General features: G+C 31.3%; 1 protein-coding gene across 3 annotated transcripts in view; it reads left to right on the top strand.

Moving 5' to 3' along the window:
• The window catches only part of CSMD3 (CUB and Sushi multiple domains 3), a gene marked incomplete at its 5' end in the record, with an annotated part of 1,071,061 nt that overhangs the window by 981,499 nt on the left and 70,484 nt on the right, over positions 1-19,078 (top strand). For 2 of the 3 annotated variants that reach the window (XM_079901374.1, XM_079901376.1), the window contains 5 exons: positions 323-469; positions 3,105-3,293; positions 8,972-9,157; positions 10,687-10,881; positions 13,387-13,560. In XM_079901374.1, coding sequence (XP_079757500.1) covers positions 323-469; positions 3,105-3,293; positions 8,972-9,157; positions 10,687-10,881; positions 13,387-13,560 — 891 coding nt within the window. The remainder of the gene's footprint in view (positions 1-322; positions 470-3,104; positions 3,294-8,971; positions 9,158-10,686; positions 10,882-13,386; positions 13,561-19,078) is intronic. The other variant, XM_079901375.1, reaches the window with a different exon arrangement.

The raw sequence follows: 19,078 nt of genomic DNA on the forward strand, positions 1-19,078 counted from the left end.
TATACTTTCAGACCTTCAGTAGAAACACTGCTTATATGATTTTATTTTATCTTATGGGTATTTTTAGAAGTATCAACATCAAACTTACCTATATACCATATGAAAATTGTAGTTAGCTTGATTATTATGTTATAAATTGTATCTGCTTTAGCTATGGAATTAAAATGTTTAAACAAACATTTTATGTTATGTTTTAAGTTATTATTGATGAAGTAAATTGGTTCTGGATTAATTTCACCATATTTAATACTATTCTAAATATATAAAATACTAAAGATGAATTATTCAGTTACACCTAAATTGTATTATTTTCTTTCTGAAGGACCAAATATTCAAAGTCCGGTGCTTGTTTCACTCAGTGGGGATTATTCATCTGCTTTTAATATAACAAGCAATGGTCATGAAGTATTTCTTCAATGGTCAGCAGATCATGGCAATAACAAAAAAGGCTTCCGGATAAGATATATAGGTATGTGATATTTATAACTTCAGTACAGATCTCACCTACATCTTCAGTATGGTTGTGATTAAAGAGCACAGACACATACACTATTTAATTAGGTATGAATTTAAATCATATTTCTTCCATTGATGTTTCTTGAGCAATTTATGTAACATCTCTATGCCTCAGTTTCCTCATTGTAATGATAATAATGCTATGTCTTTCATATAATTTTGAAATGATTAAAAGGACTTAAGTTATTTATGACTTATCTAAGTTAATTATAAATTAAACTCTGGGGCTTCCCTGGTGGCGTAATGGTTAAGAATCCACCTGCCAATGCAGGGGTCCGGGAAGATCCCACATGCCATGGAGCAAATAAGCCCGTGCGCCACAACTACTGAGCCCACGTGCCACAATTACTGAAGCCCATGTAACTAGAGCCCGTGCTCCACAACAAGAGAAGCGACTGCAGTGAGAAGCCCACGCACAGCAACGAAGAGTAGCCCCAACTCGCTACAACTAGAGAAAACCCGCACGCAGCAACGAAGACCCAGTGCAGCCAAAAATAAATAAATAAATGAATAAATAAATTATTAAAAAAAAATTTCCAGCCAAAAAAAAAAAATTAAACTCTGATATTTTAAGTGCTTTATTTCCCAGCAGAAATTTCCCTTGAACTCTCACAAAATGTTAATAGTGTTGCTCAGTTGTATCTGATCTACTTAATATATATAACTCCTTTAAATGAGAAGTTTAAACAAAAGATAAACATACAGTAGAAAAAATCTTTGTCTTCACTCTTGCCCACCTATTTATGATACTTGCTAAAATATATTAAATATTAAAAGAGAAAATGATGAACACATCACTTAGAAACATTTAGTTTTAAAAAAAATGTTTTGTCATCATTGCTTTTCATTGAGTAATATCTAGAAAGATGTAGGCTGAAAATCCTTCTTGATATCAAGATGAAATAGCTTTTCCTATATGCCTTCTTGTTTATAAGGTCTACTAATACTGAGACAATAATTTTCTTGTTAAGTGTACATAGTTTTCCATTATGCAAAGTTTATATCCCTTCTCTTTATTGCCATCCTAAATCATGTCAGATGCCATAGGTATGTGCTCAATAACAGAATACTTCAGACCCAATCAACCATCTCTATATCTCCAGTGTTCAGACCATGTCTCCCCAAGCTATGGGTCATTGCTAATCAATCCTACTGAAAATTACTTTCTTAAATATTTTATAGATTATTCTGACACAACAATTGTAGACATGGACTTAAATAAAATTTTGAATTCCAGTTGTAAAGATAAACTCTTGAATTTTACTCATTTATATAAATTTACATATATGTATGTTATGTGCAAATACCATTTTTGTCTACTTTGATTTTAAAACTATAAGGTGATAATTTGCCTTTATCAGCAATTTGTCTTTTACATATTAGAAGTAACTTGTCACTGACATTATAAAATGTTTACAAGTTTTATCCTATAATAGATATCTATTAAATTTGAAAAATGTTATTAGGCATGCAAAGGAGAAATGTTTAAAAATTTAAACATACGCCCAAGTCATTCTTGAGGTTTTTCATATTTGAATGTGAACTTTGTAAATGTCTTTTTATTAAAGTTGTGCCAGACTGTATTTAAAAAGTCAGAATGTTAAATTATATTTTTAATAACCATAATAACTTAAAGGGAAATCATTCAAATCCAACAGTTATAAGCATAAGTTCACTATATTAAAGACTAATCCTTATTTATGTTGATATTCATGACAAAGTTAGATATAAATGTAATGAAAACATCATTTTGGCCCCAAGAACAGCTTGACATATTGAATATAAATTTTTCCTTTAGAAAATGACAGGTTATGACATATATATTCTAAGTCCAATCTATTTCTTACTATTTACCACTAAAGTCTCATTTTTTCTCAGATGAATACATTGAAGTTTCAGTTTCAAAGGGTAAATGGATCCTGCCAGGCTGAATAGTTTCAAAAGTACATATATATGAAAAAGCCATTTCACGTTATCTTTTGACATTCTAGACTTCAGGAGATGAAAGAAGTTTTATTTTATTGGCATTTTTTATCACCATATATAAGCACTCTTGGCAGCATGGAAACTCTTTAATAAACTGGAAGAGAGGATTATGGAATGTGGAGGGACTATTTTAGACATCCACCAAAATGAAATGCATGAACTAACATGACATAGGTGTCTGCAGGTAATTTCAAAGTGACATGTAAACAACATGCTCTAAAATATTGCTACTAAACTGTGGCATTTAGGCCCTTCAGATGACAGGAAATACCAGTTCCAAAATTCAATAAACTATTTTTAGGGCTTTTGAACCTCCAGGGTATTAAGAAGGTATAATGTATTTCAATTAGGAGACATCTCCAGTGACAATAAGAATCAGAAGAAAGCCCAGAAATAGTTATGTCTCCTGAAAGTTATGTCACTAGATTGTCAAGTGGATGGAAAATAATATATGTCCATATGAAGTAAAACTCATGTAGATGGCAATTGAATTGGCCAATTTTTATGAACTAGTATTTACTTTAAGGTTTTTATAACTCTAGATTGTAAAGAGTTTCTGATTCATTAATTTTATATGATTTTTATTTTTTTCTTTTAAAAAGCTTTCTACTGTAGTACACCAGAATCCCCACCTCATGGATACATTATCAGTCAGACAGGTGGACAGCTTAATAGTGTGGTCCGCTGGGCCTGTGATCGAGGATTCCGACTTGTTGGGAAAAGCAGTGCTGTGTGCAGAAAGTCTTCCTATGGGTATCATACATGGGATGCACCGGTCCCTGCTTGTCAAGGTGAAGTATATTAACCAGAAATGTTACATTAATAAAAGATTAACCCCGTTTAACTTTTATTTGGATTGCTGAAACTTCCAAAATTATAAATATGCAGAAGCATATTATAGATACCTCTAAGGAAAATAAGGCTGAAAAACACAGACTGATAAATTTGAGGAGCATGAGACACATTGTCTTATAATTCTTCATTTGTTGTTATGTGATTTATGTCTTTACTCTATCCACTTATATGCATACTTTACTCATACATCTACCATTCCCGTCACTTTACTGTCAGAAAATGAATGACCCAGAGCTGGAGTGTGTGTTAGTGTGGAGTCTGCAGAGAGAAAAGAGGGGATAAGAGTAGGCAAGGTCACTGATGATGTTCACTCTCAAGTATGCAAAAATGTGCTCTCAGTGCAACAAATTTAAAAGAGGAAAATGTAGCCAATTACCACATTATTTTTTCTTCACTGTTTAGGTAACTCAACAGAGATGTCTTTCATTTCCATTTTATTTTGTTAAAAAGCAAGGCACTCTCTGAGCATTGTATCCTGCTATAGCAAAAAAATGACAAGTCAACAAATGGCACATTTTAGAGCTTTGGACTAGGTCTTGTTTTTAAAGAGTAGTTGAGTCTCTTAGCTAGGTATAGTAATAAAGACAAGTTCAACATAAAGAAAATGTAATGTCATTGGACTCTGAAAATTTTCGAACATCACATTATTTTGTAATATGAAATTTAAATTTATATTTGATTTACTTTACCCAGCATGTGGAGGCATATATAACAACTATGAACCCTCACATAATAGCCCGGAGATGGAAACAACCTAAGTGTCCATCATCAGATGAATGGATAAAGAAGATGTGGTACATATATACAATGGAATATTACTCAGCCATAAAAAGAAATGAAATTGAGCTATTTGTAATGAGGTGGATACACCTAGAGTCTGTCATACAGAGTGAAGTAAGTCAGAAAGAGAAAGACAAATACCGTATGTTAACGCATATATATGGAATTTAAGAAAAAAAAAGTCATGAAGAACCTAGGGGTAAGACAGGAATAAAGACACAGACCTACCAGAGAATGGACTTGAGGATATGGGGAGGGGGGAGGGTAAAAGCTGTGACAAAGCGAGAGAGAGGCATGGACATATATACATTACCAAACGTAAGGTAGATAGCTAGTGGGAAGTAGCCGCATAGCACAGGGAGATCAGCTCGGTGCTTTGTGACCGCCTGGAGGGGTGGGATAGGGAGGGTGGGAGGGAGGGAGACGCAAGCGGGAAGAGATATGGGAACATATGTATATGTATAACTGATTCACTTTGTTATAAAGCAGAAACTAACACACCATTGTAAAGCAATTATACTCCAATAAAGATGTAAAAAAAAAAAGGATGCATTTATCACTCTCAGTATTATTTGAAAAAAAAAATGAGGGACGCTTTCAGTTAATAAATAATGGATGTTACCTATCATCTACTTATTGGAGGCAATTTATATAAAACAAATAAAATATAAAAATATCAGTTAAAATTTAAACAGCAGCAAGTTAAAATGAGCAGAGAATAGATATTACCAGATACCCAAAATGGTTTATTTTACCTGTTAAATTGCAATTTCTAATTCATGAAAATATAGCTTTCATAGGCATGTATAAATAAATGAGAAATGAAAGAACTGTTTCTTTATATTGCTGATTCAGAAACATTAATTACTTACTAGAATTCTGGGATGTATCCTAAACTTAATGGGTTACCATCATTGAAGGTACTGACTTCATGTAGAATAGATACATTTTAATAAACTAGCAAAACATCTGCTTTCCTTTGACCAATGAATAGCAGGAGTATTTATACATTTTTAGTATTAAATGGTTTCCCAGAATTGGTTTGAGAAAGAATCATGATCTCATAATTTTAGAATCACAGGAATTTAAAATATATATAATAACTTCTAAATCATATAGATTTTAAATAAACATTTAAATGCTCTGAACTTTGAACAATTAAATTTCAGTTATTAAGGATTGTTTATATATAGATAATCTTTGAGAAAACTTTAGTGAAAATAATTAACTGTTGGTTAAAATAAAAAATTATCCTGAACTTTCTGAAGTTTTGAAATTGCTTTGTAGTGTCAGCACTATAATTTCATTGGTTTTTTTATATAATATGACATTTATATATGGAGCATTTTTTAATTGTTCTTGATTTGAAATTTTTCTATAATTACAAATAGGTTATTTTTTTAACATCTTTATTTGAGTATAATTGTTTTACAATGGTGTGCTAGTTTCTGCTGTTTAACAAAGTGAATCAACTATACATATATGTATATCCCCATTTCTCCTCCCTTTTGCATCTCCCTTCCACCCTCCCTATCCCACCCCTCTAGGTGGACACAAAGCTACTAGCTGATCTCCCTGTGCCATGCAGCTGCTTCCCACTAGCTATCTATTTTACATTTGGTAATGTCCATGCCACTCTCTCACTTTGTCCCAGCTTACCCTTCCCCCTCCCCGTGTCCTCAAGTCTATTCTCTACATCTACATCTTTATTCCTGTCCTTCTCCTAGGTTCTTCGGAACCTTTTTTTTTTTTTTAGATTCCATATGTATGTGTTAGCATACAGTATTTGTTTTTCTCTTTCTGATTTACTTCACTCTGTATGACAGACTCTAGGTCCATCTACCTCACTACAAATAACTCAATTTCATTTCTCTTTATGGCTGAGCAATATTCCATTGTATATATGTGTCACATCTTCTTTATCTGTTCATCTGTTGATGGACACTTAGGTTGCTTTCATGTCCTGGCTATTGTAAATAGTGCTGCAGTGAACATTGTGGTACATGACTCTTTTTGAATTATGGTTTTCTCAGGGTATATGCCTAGTAGTGGGATTGCTGGGCCATATGGTAGTTCTGTTTTTAGTTTTTTAAGAACCTCCATACTGTTCTCCACAGTGGCTGCACCAATTTACATTCCCGCCAATAGTGCAAGAGGGTTCCCTTTTCTCCACACCCTCTCTAGCATTTATTGTTTGTAGATTTTTTGATGATGGCCATTCTGACTGGTGTGAGGTGATACCGCATTGTAGTTTTGATTTGCATTTCTCTAATGATTAGTGATGTTGAGTATACTTTCATATGTTTGTTGGCAATCTGTATATCTTCTTTGGAGAAATGTCTGTTTAGGTCATCTGCCCATTTTTGTATTGGGTTGTTTGCTTTTTTGATATTGAGCTTCATGAGCTGCTTGTATATTTTGGTAAATCAAAATGTAGCTGAAAAATAAGATATTTTGCATAGTAACGTGATAAAATATTTATAACTCAAAGAATCATTTCCAAAATTGATCCTTTATGTTCACTGAAACAATTTTAAAACATTAATTATTTTATAAAATTGTTTGTTGTATGTGACCTGTGTTTGGGCATAGCTAATTGAAATGAAAGGGGTAAATGTCATTGGGGAGAGCTATTCACACAATTTTTGTTTTGTTCCAAATTTGTTTTGCATTCTTCAGTTATTTTTATTCTTCTTGTCTCTTCAGTCTCCTTATACATCCTCACATATATTTACTTGAGCTGTGGTTACGCAATGTGAACACAATTCAAGATAGAAAATTTAGTCTGTTATCTCTATTTCGGTTTGAGAAGGTGTTTTATTTCTTTGTCTACACATCAACGAATCATTCATTGACTCCCTGCCCTGTCACTAATTAAACCATTATCATCCCTCTATACAATCGAGTATTGTACAGGGTTATGCAGAAACAGTCACTTTGTATTCCCTGTTTCACTTTATTTTTTTCAAGTTCTAACACATTTCTTTTACTGTCTTCTTAGTTATTATAAAAAGGGAAATATCAGCCAACATTCACTACCAACATGAGATATACGTGAACATTTGAGCTATACAGCTGGCAAATGAACACATTAAAAATGTTCAACATGATGAACCGTTAGGGAAATGCCATCAGACCGTAGTAAGATAACTCTACACACTTTTAAAACAGGTTAATATTTAGTTCATTTAATATAAAAACCAAGTACAGGTATGGGGACATCTTTGTTTCACTTTTAATTTGTGCTTGTTTCAGAGTTCTGCAGAGAAGCTTCTGACAATCACTCAGTGATGATGGTTCTTCTGAACTCTGTTTTCCTTTTTTTTAGCTAAGAAGTTAAATTATATAGTATCTACAGGCAATTTATCCTATCATTTTAGTATGTTGTCTTTTTTTCAATTCTAAAATACAATCATTATATACTAACTACATGTATGGAATCTATATTATTTAAACTAAATTTCATTGTTACTTTGCTCTAAGTTTAACCTACTCTACCCCAACAATGTACAGCTAATTTTTAAAAAATGAGTAAATACATGATCTTTGGTGGGGATTCAGTGGGGAAACAGTTTATTACAAATTGAAATACCCAGAAGTCCTAAGTGGAAATACAAATATTGCTTTAACAGACATCAGGGAACCATTTACCTTTGCAACACTATTTTAGAGGTCTATAATTAGATAGCAAGAATAATAACATAATTATATGAGATTGCTTATATAATTTATTAAATCAACATTACTACTTATCTGTTTATAATTTGCAGGTTATCAAATTACAAAAGATCAAGCTATTCACCAGTAAGGAGTCTGCTATTCCACTTTGAGAATTTTATATGTGTTTTACTAAGATTTTTTTTTTACTTTGTAGTCAATTTGCATGAATTAATTAAAATTAAACACCTAAGTGGTAGATTTTATAAGAGAAGTAGAAACAATTTTAGGTTGAAATGGAGACAGAATATTTACAGCTTTTGTAAATACTCAAACTAAACTCGTATCTTTCTATTATTTCTTTTGATACGAGAAAAATAGTTACAAGTTTAGAATCTCTTATATGAAACCAATAAAACTAGTTATTTCAGAATTTAGAGGTTTTCTGATTTTATACAATAAACTATTGAAATATAAATTTATACTGTAATTATCCCATTATGGTAAAACTAACTTTTACGTAAATCAGATTTATTGTAGATAAAAACCAAGACATCTGAGACATATCAGTGAAATGCAGGAAGACCCAAACTAGGTTTTAAGACGATAAGTCCTAGCCCTATATTTATTAAATATATCCGTACACATGATATTCCATGGAAGGTGCACAAGCACATAGAGTTTGGCTGGACCTAAGACAAAGTAATATCCAGCTTCCAGGTAAAATAAATCTATTTGTTTTACTCCTGGCCGAAACCCTGATGAGTGTTGGTTACCACTACCTTTATAATCTTTAATACTGTCAAATTGAATTGACCTAACTTGCTAGGTCCACACATGTATTAGCACTAATACACTCTATATTTACTTAACTTGCCTTCTCTTATAATCTGTGTGCATGCTGATAACCATGCACATGCTGACAAGAAACTAAGTAAGAAACCAAGAAATAAAGTATTAATAGTGTATAGATTCACCAATTTAAAAAGACATTCAATCAGAGTTTGAAATAATTGATTCAGAAAGTTGTAGTTCAAAAAAGTTTTGCTGAAGATATTCTGAAATTGTTTCAGAGGAATTAATAAAATTCCAAATAGTTTTACATGCTTTATACTCTATGAGACTTATCTAATTAGTTTTCTGTTTCTTTGGTTTTGTATGTATGTATTTATTTTAGCAATTTCCTGTGGGATTCCTAAAGCTCCAACAAATGGAGGAATACTCACAACAGACTACTTGGTAGGAACCCGAGTTACCTATTTTTGTAATGATGGATATAGATTGTCATCTAAGGAACTTACCACTGCTGTCTGTCAATCGGATGGAACTTGGAGCAATCATAACAAGACTCCTCGCTGTGTTGGTATGTATGTTAAGGAAATTTCATCACTTGTGTTTCTACTGGCATCTTATGTGATCTGAAATTTTATGTATTTTTCAGATTTTAGAACCATTCCCTAAAATGATGTCTAAGAGGGAAATAGAAGTAAATTAAGCTGTCTTGTACTAGGAAGAACTGAAATACAGTATAAGGACAGTTTTACTCATTTTCAGAAGCTCCAGAATATTTATGTCAAAAAAATAAAGTGGCATTTTATTTTACATAGCAACGTTTTATTTATTTTGTAAAAAGTCATCCATCAATCAGCATGTGTTTTCAATACATAGGTCTTTGAAAAAAGATTTTGTTTACGTTAATAAAATTATATTTTAATACATTCAACTGATTTTTATAAACATAAATGATGCTAATGAGATGATCCATAATATTCAACTTTTGTCAGAATTCTTCAGGTTACTTACATTTAGAATAGTTCTCATTCCTGCCATCAATACTGTAATAGGTTAATGAATATTATATAATGGTTATAGAAAATAATTCAGATAAAATATTTCGTAGAAAAGGATTAGAAAATGCGTCTTTAAATAAAGTCTTTGATTTTTCTCTATAAATCAATTACTTGTTCTATTTAGTACTAACATTTCAACTTAGCTGTGATTTCATTTAAAATGGGGTTGTTAAATTATTTGCAATCTTAACATAAGTGTCTAATAATGTGTCTGCTTATGCTGAGCAAGTTTTGAATTAGCTGAAGTTTATATCACAAGTCTTGCATAAAAAGATCATTCTTATAAAACAAATTTCCTCAAAATATAGTCCTTCCAAAACTTTTAAAGAAAAGAGAGTAGGTTATTTCTGTATCTTGCCTATTGTGACTAATGCTGCAATGAACATGAGAGTGTAGATATCTCTCTGAGATCTTGATTTCATTTCCTTTGGATATATATCCCGAAGTGGGATTGGTGATTCATATGATAGTTATAGTTTCAATTTTTGAGGAACCTCCATACTGCTGTATGTGTGTATTCCATAGTGGCTTTACCAGTTTACATTCACAACTTGTAAAAGTATTCCCTTTTTTCCACTTTGTGTCAAATATAACTCAGTAAAGCTGGGAAAAAAGAAAAAAGAATACTTTTAAATCAGCTTCAAGAAAGTCAGACAATTTTAACAAACTAATGTTATTGGTTTGGTTCATCACTAAAATATACTTCATGTCTTCCTGTACTAAGGAATAAACTTGGATATGATAATCCAAAAAAAGAAGAATGGAAAAGTCAATAATAGGGATTCTAGGTGCATAGAATAATATGTACAAAGACTTTCAAGTGTGAAATAGCATGACATGTTCACAGAACTGCCAACAGTACCATAGAACTGAGGGAGTAGAAAGATTAACATGAAAAAAAAATGCTAAAGACCTTTTATGGAACAATAGTGAAGGAACTCAGGAAATGGTGAACTAAGAATGGAATAGACATGAGATATAATTAAGAGGTAGAACAGACATGACTAACTTATTAGCATTTATCTCTTTGGTTTTTGTATAGTTGTTACATGCCCAAGCATCAACTCCTTTACTCTGGAACACGGAAGATGGAGAATTGTGAATGGTTCCCATTATGAATACAAAACCAAGGTAGTTTTCAACTGTGATCCTGGTTATCATGGACTAGGTCCTGCTTCTATTGAATGTCTTCCTAATGGTACTTGGAGTTGGAGAAATGAAAGACCATATTGCCAAAGTAAGTATACACTCCGCTAACCATTTCATATGCAATCCTTGGTGATTGAATTGCTTGATCACTTCTTTTTTCTACATATGCTAGAGCAATATTGAGGTAATATTATTTAAAAAGGTCATTTATTCTCAAGTCATCTTAAAATTTTGTAACTGTTTTTGGTATTTGTAAATGCTTATTAAAAAAAACAACAACAGGGGCTTTGGATTCAGAAATTCTTCCCTTAGATTCTAGGTCTATCATTTATTAAAACAACTACACACTGCTTTTAGCCCTTTACATGTATTATTTCATTTATTCCTTAGTTCCCATTCTATAAATAAGTAGATATTATTATGTTTATTTTATCAGAAAGGAAACTGAACCCAAGAATTTTTATCTTGTTACACAAGTCACAGAGCCTATAAATGGTGGATAATTGGGTTTCAACCCATGGAGTCTAATTAAAACCTCTGCCTTTTGATGTTATATGATGTTTATTCTATTTCTTAAACCAGAAAATTACAATAATACCTATCTCATAGTTATTATTATGATTTAATGGTGTTACACGTTGAAAATATCAGCTAGAACCTGATTCACAGCAGGAGCTCAATAAATATTTATTGAATCAAACTGAACATCTTAGTCATTCTATTTTCATACATTCTTATAAATAGCTAGTGTCTAATGTAGATAAGCTAACTTAACATAGGATAATCAGATGAAATATCTTGATCTTCCTTTGAACTTTCTTTACTACATTTATTGAGTTTACTTAGTACCAGGAAATATGCTAGGCTGAAAATTCATCCTTTCATTTCATGTTCAACACAGTTTTACAGCATTTATGATATGGATACATAATTTATAAATAAACTAATAAAACATTTGAAGTCTGGATTATGGAGACTAAAATTTTAACATAACATAACTATATATAGTAAGTACGCAAGTACCTAGTAATATTTCACTTAGGAATATTTATTTTCTTAATCTCCATATTAAGCATAGGATTTGGGGGTTGCCATTTTTTATAAGATAATCATATTGATGAATTAAAAATCTCAAAATACATATCTAAATTATATTACATATTCTAAAAATATGGCATATGTTTGTAAATTTTTGCTTTACTCTTTTCAGTTTTCACCCAGGATCTTCCTCTAGGCTCATTCTTCTTCCATTATAATTTCATTAAAAGGGCACATGGGATAAGGATGTTTCAAAGAGAAGGAAAAAAAATTATCTACAGCAGAAGCATTTATTGAACAAATGTTTGTCTGGTTTCTTTGTGTTCAATCCTTTATTATGTAGAAAAAATTTAAGTTCTACATAAGATCAGGTTCCTGCCCACAGGTAAGAATGCAGGAAAGACAGGAATCTAGGAATTACAATTCATTGAGAAAAACGGAAAGAACAGTTTTTTTTTTCTGGTCCTCCATTTATTCATCTTTGAAATTAAAATGATATAAATATCAGTATTATTAATATTAATAAATATTATAGCTACCTCAAAGGATTGTTTGGGGTATTAGTTCAAAACAATCGGTACATCTTAAATTCTACATGCAATTTTTTAAAGTCTGCAAATTTTCTATTTGTCTAATAGAATCCTAAAGCCTAGAGCTGAAAGCCAGAGCTGGAGCCAGAATAAAGGCTGGTGGTTAAGTATTCAATTCTTGAGTTAAATGGCTAGGTTTAAATTTTGATTTAGCTGTTTATAGGCTGTGGAATCTTATTAAAGTTACTTTCCTCTTATGTGTCCATATCCTAGTGCACACAATTCAGATAATGATTGCACCTACCTCATAGAGTTGTTTTGAGAATTGCATAAGATAAAGTGTTAGTAATAGTGTCTGGTACAAAAGCACTCAATAAGTGCTATCTATTACTGTTTTTATTCTAGAAAGAAATTTCATTTGTGGTCTTTAAATATGAAGGTGTTATAAGAGCTGGGTTCTGAATGACCTAGCAAGTCAGTTAATCTCTATTTTTTAGTTTTTTAAAACCTAAAACCAAAATGTGAAATATAATTATAATCTAATGGTTCTAGTGAAAATCAAATGATATTTCACATGTAAAGGGCTTTATAAACTGTAGAGTGTGCAACAAAAATTATTTGCACTTATGATCTTAGATAATGAGGAAACTGGCTCAGGTAAGTCAAAGGGATTGCCCAATGTCACTTGATAAGTCAGAGAAAGACTTTGGACTAATAAATTATCCTCCCTTAGTCTTGTTATTATTATTTTTTCATTACAACCTGTTGGGTGACCAGGTTGGCTACACAGAAAATGCAAACAAAATATCTTCATCACATGTCACTGTTACTTAGAAGATTTATGGGAACTCAAAGGGGATAAATTTTAAATTATGTCATCTATTTTCTCTACACTTTCATAATCATTCAAACATGTTTTACAAATGTCAATTTCACTTGTAAATATATCAAATCACAGCATGGTTTTGTTACAAGTTCATATTGACTATGTCTTTAAGCATTTTTATTTTTTTATTGTTTTCAAGTCATTTCCTGTGGAGAACTACCTACACCTCCAAATGGAAATAAGATTGGAACTCAAACTTCATATGGCTCAACGGCCATCTTTACCTGTGATTCAGGATTCATGCTTGTGGGCTCTGCTGTACGTGAATGCTTTTCTTCAGGTCTTTGGAGTGGATCGGAAACCAGATGCTTAGGTACAGATTTTTAAGTCATTTTAACCAAACATTTTTTCTCCCTCTAGAAAGGCAGCCCTTTTTCATAATAAGAGATAATAACTTATATTCACTCAGTAAGGATAATAAAAACTGGAAAATATTTAACTTTTAAAATATCTCATGGTAGAAAAGCTATTAAACAGATAACTCTTAAAGTTAATCAACTAGCATTCCAAATGAGAATCTTATGTCATTAAGGAGAGACACATTTATCTTCCAGGCATGGTGAAAATAAAAGGTAAAAACTAATTGCTGAATGTCTGCATACTCAGCTGGATTAATCACTGTAACAGTTAATTCATTCTAAACCATAGTCAATTCTCCTTTCACCTATTTGCTTAAGGTAATGACTAAAGAAGAAAAACAAGTTCCACATTTAAATATCTTTCTCCCTTTTTATTTCCTAACATTTCAACATGTGTAGTATTACTTTGTATTAAAACTTTAAAAATCTATTTTTCAAACCTGATTTTAGGAAAATAGGGTTTTTTTCCCTTAGGTTTTTTAATTCACTGTAAAAATCTGTTCATTAAGAGACTGAATAGCTAGTTCTTCTTACCCCTTCTCATTATTAAAGGAATATTATGATTTACGCTTTATCCCTTTTTTCAGAGACTTCAGTAATTATCTTAAGAGAATAATATGATTTATGCTTTATTTTTCTCTAAAGTTATTTCAAGAAATGACAGCAAGTATTGAATTAGGTAATAATAATAATTGTTATAATAACTACTCACTTTCCTTTTGGAAACAAGGCATAATCTTTAGGTTTACTAATTTAAAAATTGCTGATTATTATGAACAAAGTGTTGCTAAATTTGTACAATGTTTTGTCTCTAAAATTTTACTATTTAAAAATATGACATATGACAGAAAAGTCTATATTTTAGCAGTTTAAATACACATTGTTTTGATAATAAGCTTGAAAATATTTATGGTGATACAATCATTATTTGAAACTTAAAAGGGTATAGCTAGAGATTTTGGTTAAAATTCTTTTTTTCAACCTCTCAGGAATATTTGTTAGTAGGTGTACTTGGAAACCCAGTAACAATGGCTTCTTTATAAGAGTACACATATTTATTTGACTATGCTATAAGACTATTATATAAAAAAGAAAATGGTAAAGATATTAAATCATTATGTGTTAATATAGGATTAGATGATAAAATAAAATATTTCTTACTAGTTTCTAACCTGGTTTTGGTTATGCTTATTTCAATTACAGATTACTTAGTTTACTTTTGCATTTGAAAATATATGTAAACTAAATTTAAGATACTGTATTTTATAACTCTTTGCCCTGATGAACTACTATTGTATGTTATATGTTATTTATTGAATATTGTATATAGGAAGTGGTTTTATTCACCTATTTAGAATCCTGATTCTGTTCTGTGGAAAGACAGGGCATAAAAGGAATGTTTGTAAGCAAACATTGTCTCTCAGTCTATAAAGACAACAATATTCTTGCATAGGATGTAGTGTTGACGTCTAATATAAACTCAAAAGTGTGTCAGTAGGAGGAAAATGCAATTGCCAAATAAGCAGATCCTAGAATCTTATGCTTTGAATTAACCTTAAGAAGTCATGTAGCCCAGTCATTCTTCTCATGACTGCAAACAACTTGTCCTTATAGCCCCAGACACTTTTGGCCTAGAATGGCCACTAGAATGTGCTTATGATTGTTTCTTTAAATATAGTGTATTTATTCCCAAACTCCCAATTATTATGAATTTTTCAATTCAGAGTTGACTATGTATAGACATATGTCTACCACCTAGATTTTATGATTAGCCATTTGTTGTATTTGCTTATCACATATCTAGTCATCCTTCAATGCCTCTATCAATCCATCAATTCATTTTACTTTTTGATGCATTTTGAAGTTGCCAAATTCAGTACACTGCATTGTTAAACGTTTCTATATACATATCAGCTAGAGTTCAATATTTGCTCATGGTTCCTTTCTTTTTTTATGTTGGTAAATGTACATATGGTGAAATGCACATATCATAAATACACTGTTAGATACGTGTTGACAAATGTGTACACCTATGTAACTAAACACTCTATAGTTGTAGAACATTAACATTACCTCAGACTGCTTCCTCGTGACCCTTCATAGTCAATCTGCAGGTCTCCTCCCCTACCCACTGAGACAGTCACTGTTCTGTTTTTTTCACCATATGGTAGTTTTCCCTGTTCTAGAAATTCATATGAAGGGAATCCTAAATTATGTACTCTTTTCGTGTAAGGTTTCTTTCATTCTCTTTCATTCATGTTGTTGTGTATACCAGTAATTAAAAAAAATTCTCTGAGTAGAATCCTATTGTGTGTATATGCCAAACTTTGGCCATTCCCCTATTGATGGACACATGGACTCTCTCCAGTTTGGGGCTGTTATGAGCAAAGCTGTTATGAACATTTGTGTAAAAGTCTTTTTGTGGACATGTGTATTCCTTTCTGTTACATAGTCTGGAATAAAATTTCTGGAAGAGTTCTGGCTGTCTCACATTTTCTGCAGCATATGGTATAGCCAGTCTTCTAATTTTAGTCATCTTCTTGGGTGCAAAAAGGTATCTTACAAGATTTAATTTGCATTGTCTTGATGACTACTGATCGAGTACAATTTCTTGGGCTTATTGGTCATCTGTAAATTTTCCTGAAGTATCTTTTATATTCAATTGCCTTTTATTACGACTTATAGCGTTCTTTATATATTCTTATTTTTTTTTAACATTTTCTCCCAGCCTATGACTTTCCTATTCATCTCTTAATGCTGTCCTAATGAGCAGAAGTTTTCAATTTTTGTAAAATCTATCTTTTTTTCTCTCTGGCTATTGCTTTCTGTGTCTTGTTTAGGAAAACCTTGTTCAACCATAAGTCACAAAGATTTTCTTTTATGTTTTCTTCTAGAAGCTTTACAGTTTTCAGTTTTACTTTATAGCTATGACTTATTTTAGTCATTTGTTGTTTTATATATCATGAAGTAAGGTTGAGTGTTTTTTTGTTTGTTTGTTTGTATTTTCCAGAAGGGTGTCTGGCACTTTTGGTTGAATAGATTCTATAATAAATCTTGAAATTTTGTGTGTGTGTCCTCAAAATTTGTTCTTATTTTTCAGGATGACTTTGGATACTCTATGGCCTTTGAAGTTTCATATATGTTTTAGAATTCAGTTATTAATTGTTTATTTTTAAAATGACTGTAGGATTGCATTCTATCTGTAGATCGTCTGGGGAGAATTGGCATCTAACAATGTTAACTCTTCTAATTCCTGAACATGGTAAAGTTAGTGTATTTATTCATTAGTATATTTATTCATTTATTAAGGTCTTCTTTCTTTTTTTTGCAATAGCAAATATTTAAATTTTTTTTTACCATAGAGATTATGTATACCTATTGCTAAATTTATTCCACAGAATCTTTAGTGTGTTTACACTAATATAAGTGATATTGTTCATTTTTAATTACATTTCCAATTGTTTGATGTTAGTACATAAAAATAAAATTAATCAAAATATTTATCTAATATCCTGCCTCTTTGCAAGTTCACTTACTTGTTTTAGGATTTTCTTAAAATAACATTGTCTATGTATATGTCATCTGAGCATGAAATAGTTTTACTGTTTTGTTTCCTACTTTATGTTTTTACTTTCTTCCTTTGTATTAGTGTATTGAACTAGATAGGGCCCACCAAACAATGTTAAACAGAACTGGTGAGAGTGGTCATCCATGTCTTGTTCCTTATATCAGGAGGAAAGAATTCAATATTTCATCAGTAAATATAATATGAACTTTTTTTCTTAGATGTATTTATAAGGTTGAGAAAATTTCCTTATATTGCTAATTGTTGTTAGTTTTTATCATGATTGGGTACTGAATTTTGCCAAATGATTTTCATCTATTGAAATAGCCATGTATGTTTCTCTCTTTTTATTCTGTTAGTATGGTAGATGACAGTGGTCAATATTTCATCTTAAACCAACTGGTCATTTCTAGGTAAACCCCAGATAATCATGATGTATTTTACATGTATTAATTTTCTAATTTTTTTTAAACAGTGCTGCATCTATGTTCATGAAGGACATTTTTTTCTGTGTCTTTTACAGGTTTAATATTGGGATTATGGTTACCTCATTAGGCAAGTTAGGAAATGATTCTTTTTCTTCTATTTTCTAAGAGTTTGTGTAAGATTGGTGTTTTTTTGTTTGTTTCTTTGCTTGCTTTTTTACTTAAATATTTGATTGAATTTACTGTGAAAAAATGAGTCTGTTTTTTTTGGGGGGGGAGGTTTTGTTTAAGAATTGCAATACTTTAATAGATAAAGGACTATTCATATTTTTCTATTTTATCTTGTGTTAGTTTTTGGATGATACAATTTTCAAAGATTTTGTCCTTTTATTCTGAATTGTTAAATGTATCAGCATAAAGCAGTTCTTAATATTCCCTTATCCGTTTAACATCTGTAGGCTTCGTAGTGATGTCACTTCATTCATTCCTGTTATTGGTAATTTTGTTCTCTCTTTTTTGTGTGTGTTGATAGGATTAGCTAGGAGTCTAACAATGTTGTTGACTTTTTCTTTTTTAAAGCTTCTAACTTTTGACTACCTTGATTGTGTTACAGTGACATATTTCTCTTTGCTTAGTCTACTATAGTTTTTTTTCTTTTTTTTTAAAATTGAGGTATAACTGGTATACAGTATTATATTAGTTTCAGTTGTACAACATAGTGATTCAACATTTGTATACATTACAAAATGTTTATGACAGTAAGTCTAGTTACTGTCTGTCACCTTACAAAGTTAATACAATATTATTGACTGTATTCCCCAAACTGTACATTACATCCCCATGACATTTATTTTATAAATGGAATTTTGTACTTTTTAATCCCCTTCATCGATTTCACATTCCCCCTAACCCTCCTCCCTCTGACAACCTCTAATCTGGTCTCTGTATCTGTGACTCTAGGTTTTGTTTTGTTTGCTTTTTTTGTTTTTTGGATTCCAAATATAAGTGAAATCATGTGATATTTGTCTTTCTCTGTCTGACTTATTTCACTTAGGTTAACACCCTCAAGGCCCATCCATGTTATTCCAAATGGCAAGATTCTGTTTTTTTTATGGCTGAGTAGTATACCATTGTGCTTGTGCGTGTGTGTGTGTGTGTGTGTGTATGTGTGTGTGTGTGTGTGTGTTGTGTGTATCATATCTTCTTTAACCATTCATCAATTGAGGGACACTTAGGTTGCTTTCATATTTTGACTATTGTAAATAATGCTGTGATGAACATGAAGATGCATAAATCTTTTTGAATTAGTATTTATTTTTTCCCTTTGGATAGATACCCAGTAGTGGAATGGAAGCTCTATTTTTAATCTTTTGAGGAATCTCCCTACTGTTTTCCATAGTGGCCGGGCCAGTTTACATTCTCACCAAGAGTGCACAAGAGTTCCTTTTCTCTACCTCCTCACCAACACTTGTTATTTCTTGT

Source organism: Stenella coeruleoalba (assembly GCF_951394435.1).
Source record: "Stenella coeruleoalba genome assembly, chromosome: 17".
NCBI lineage: Eukaryota > Metazoa > Chordata > Mammalia > Artiodactyla > Delphinidae > Stenella > Stenella coeruleoalba.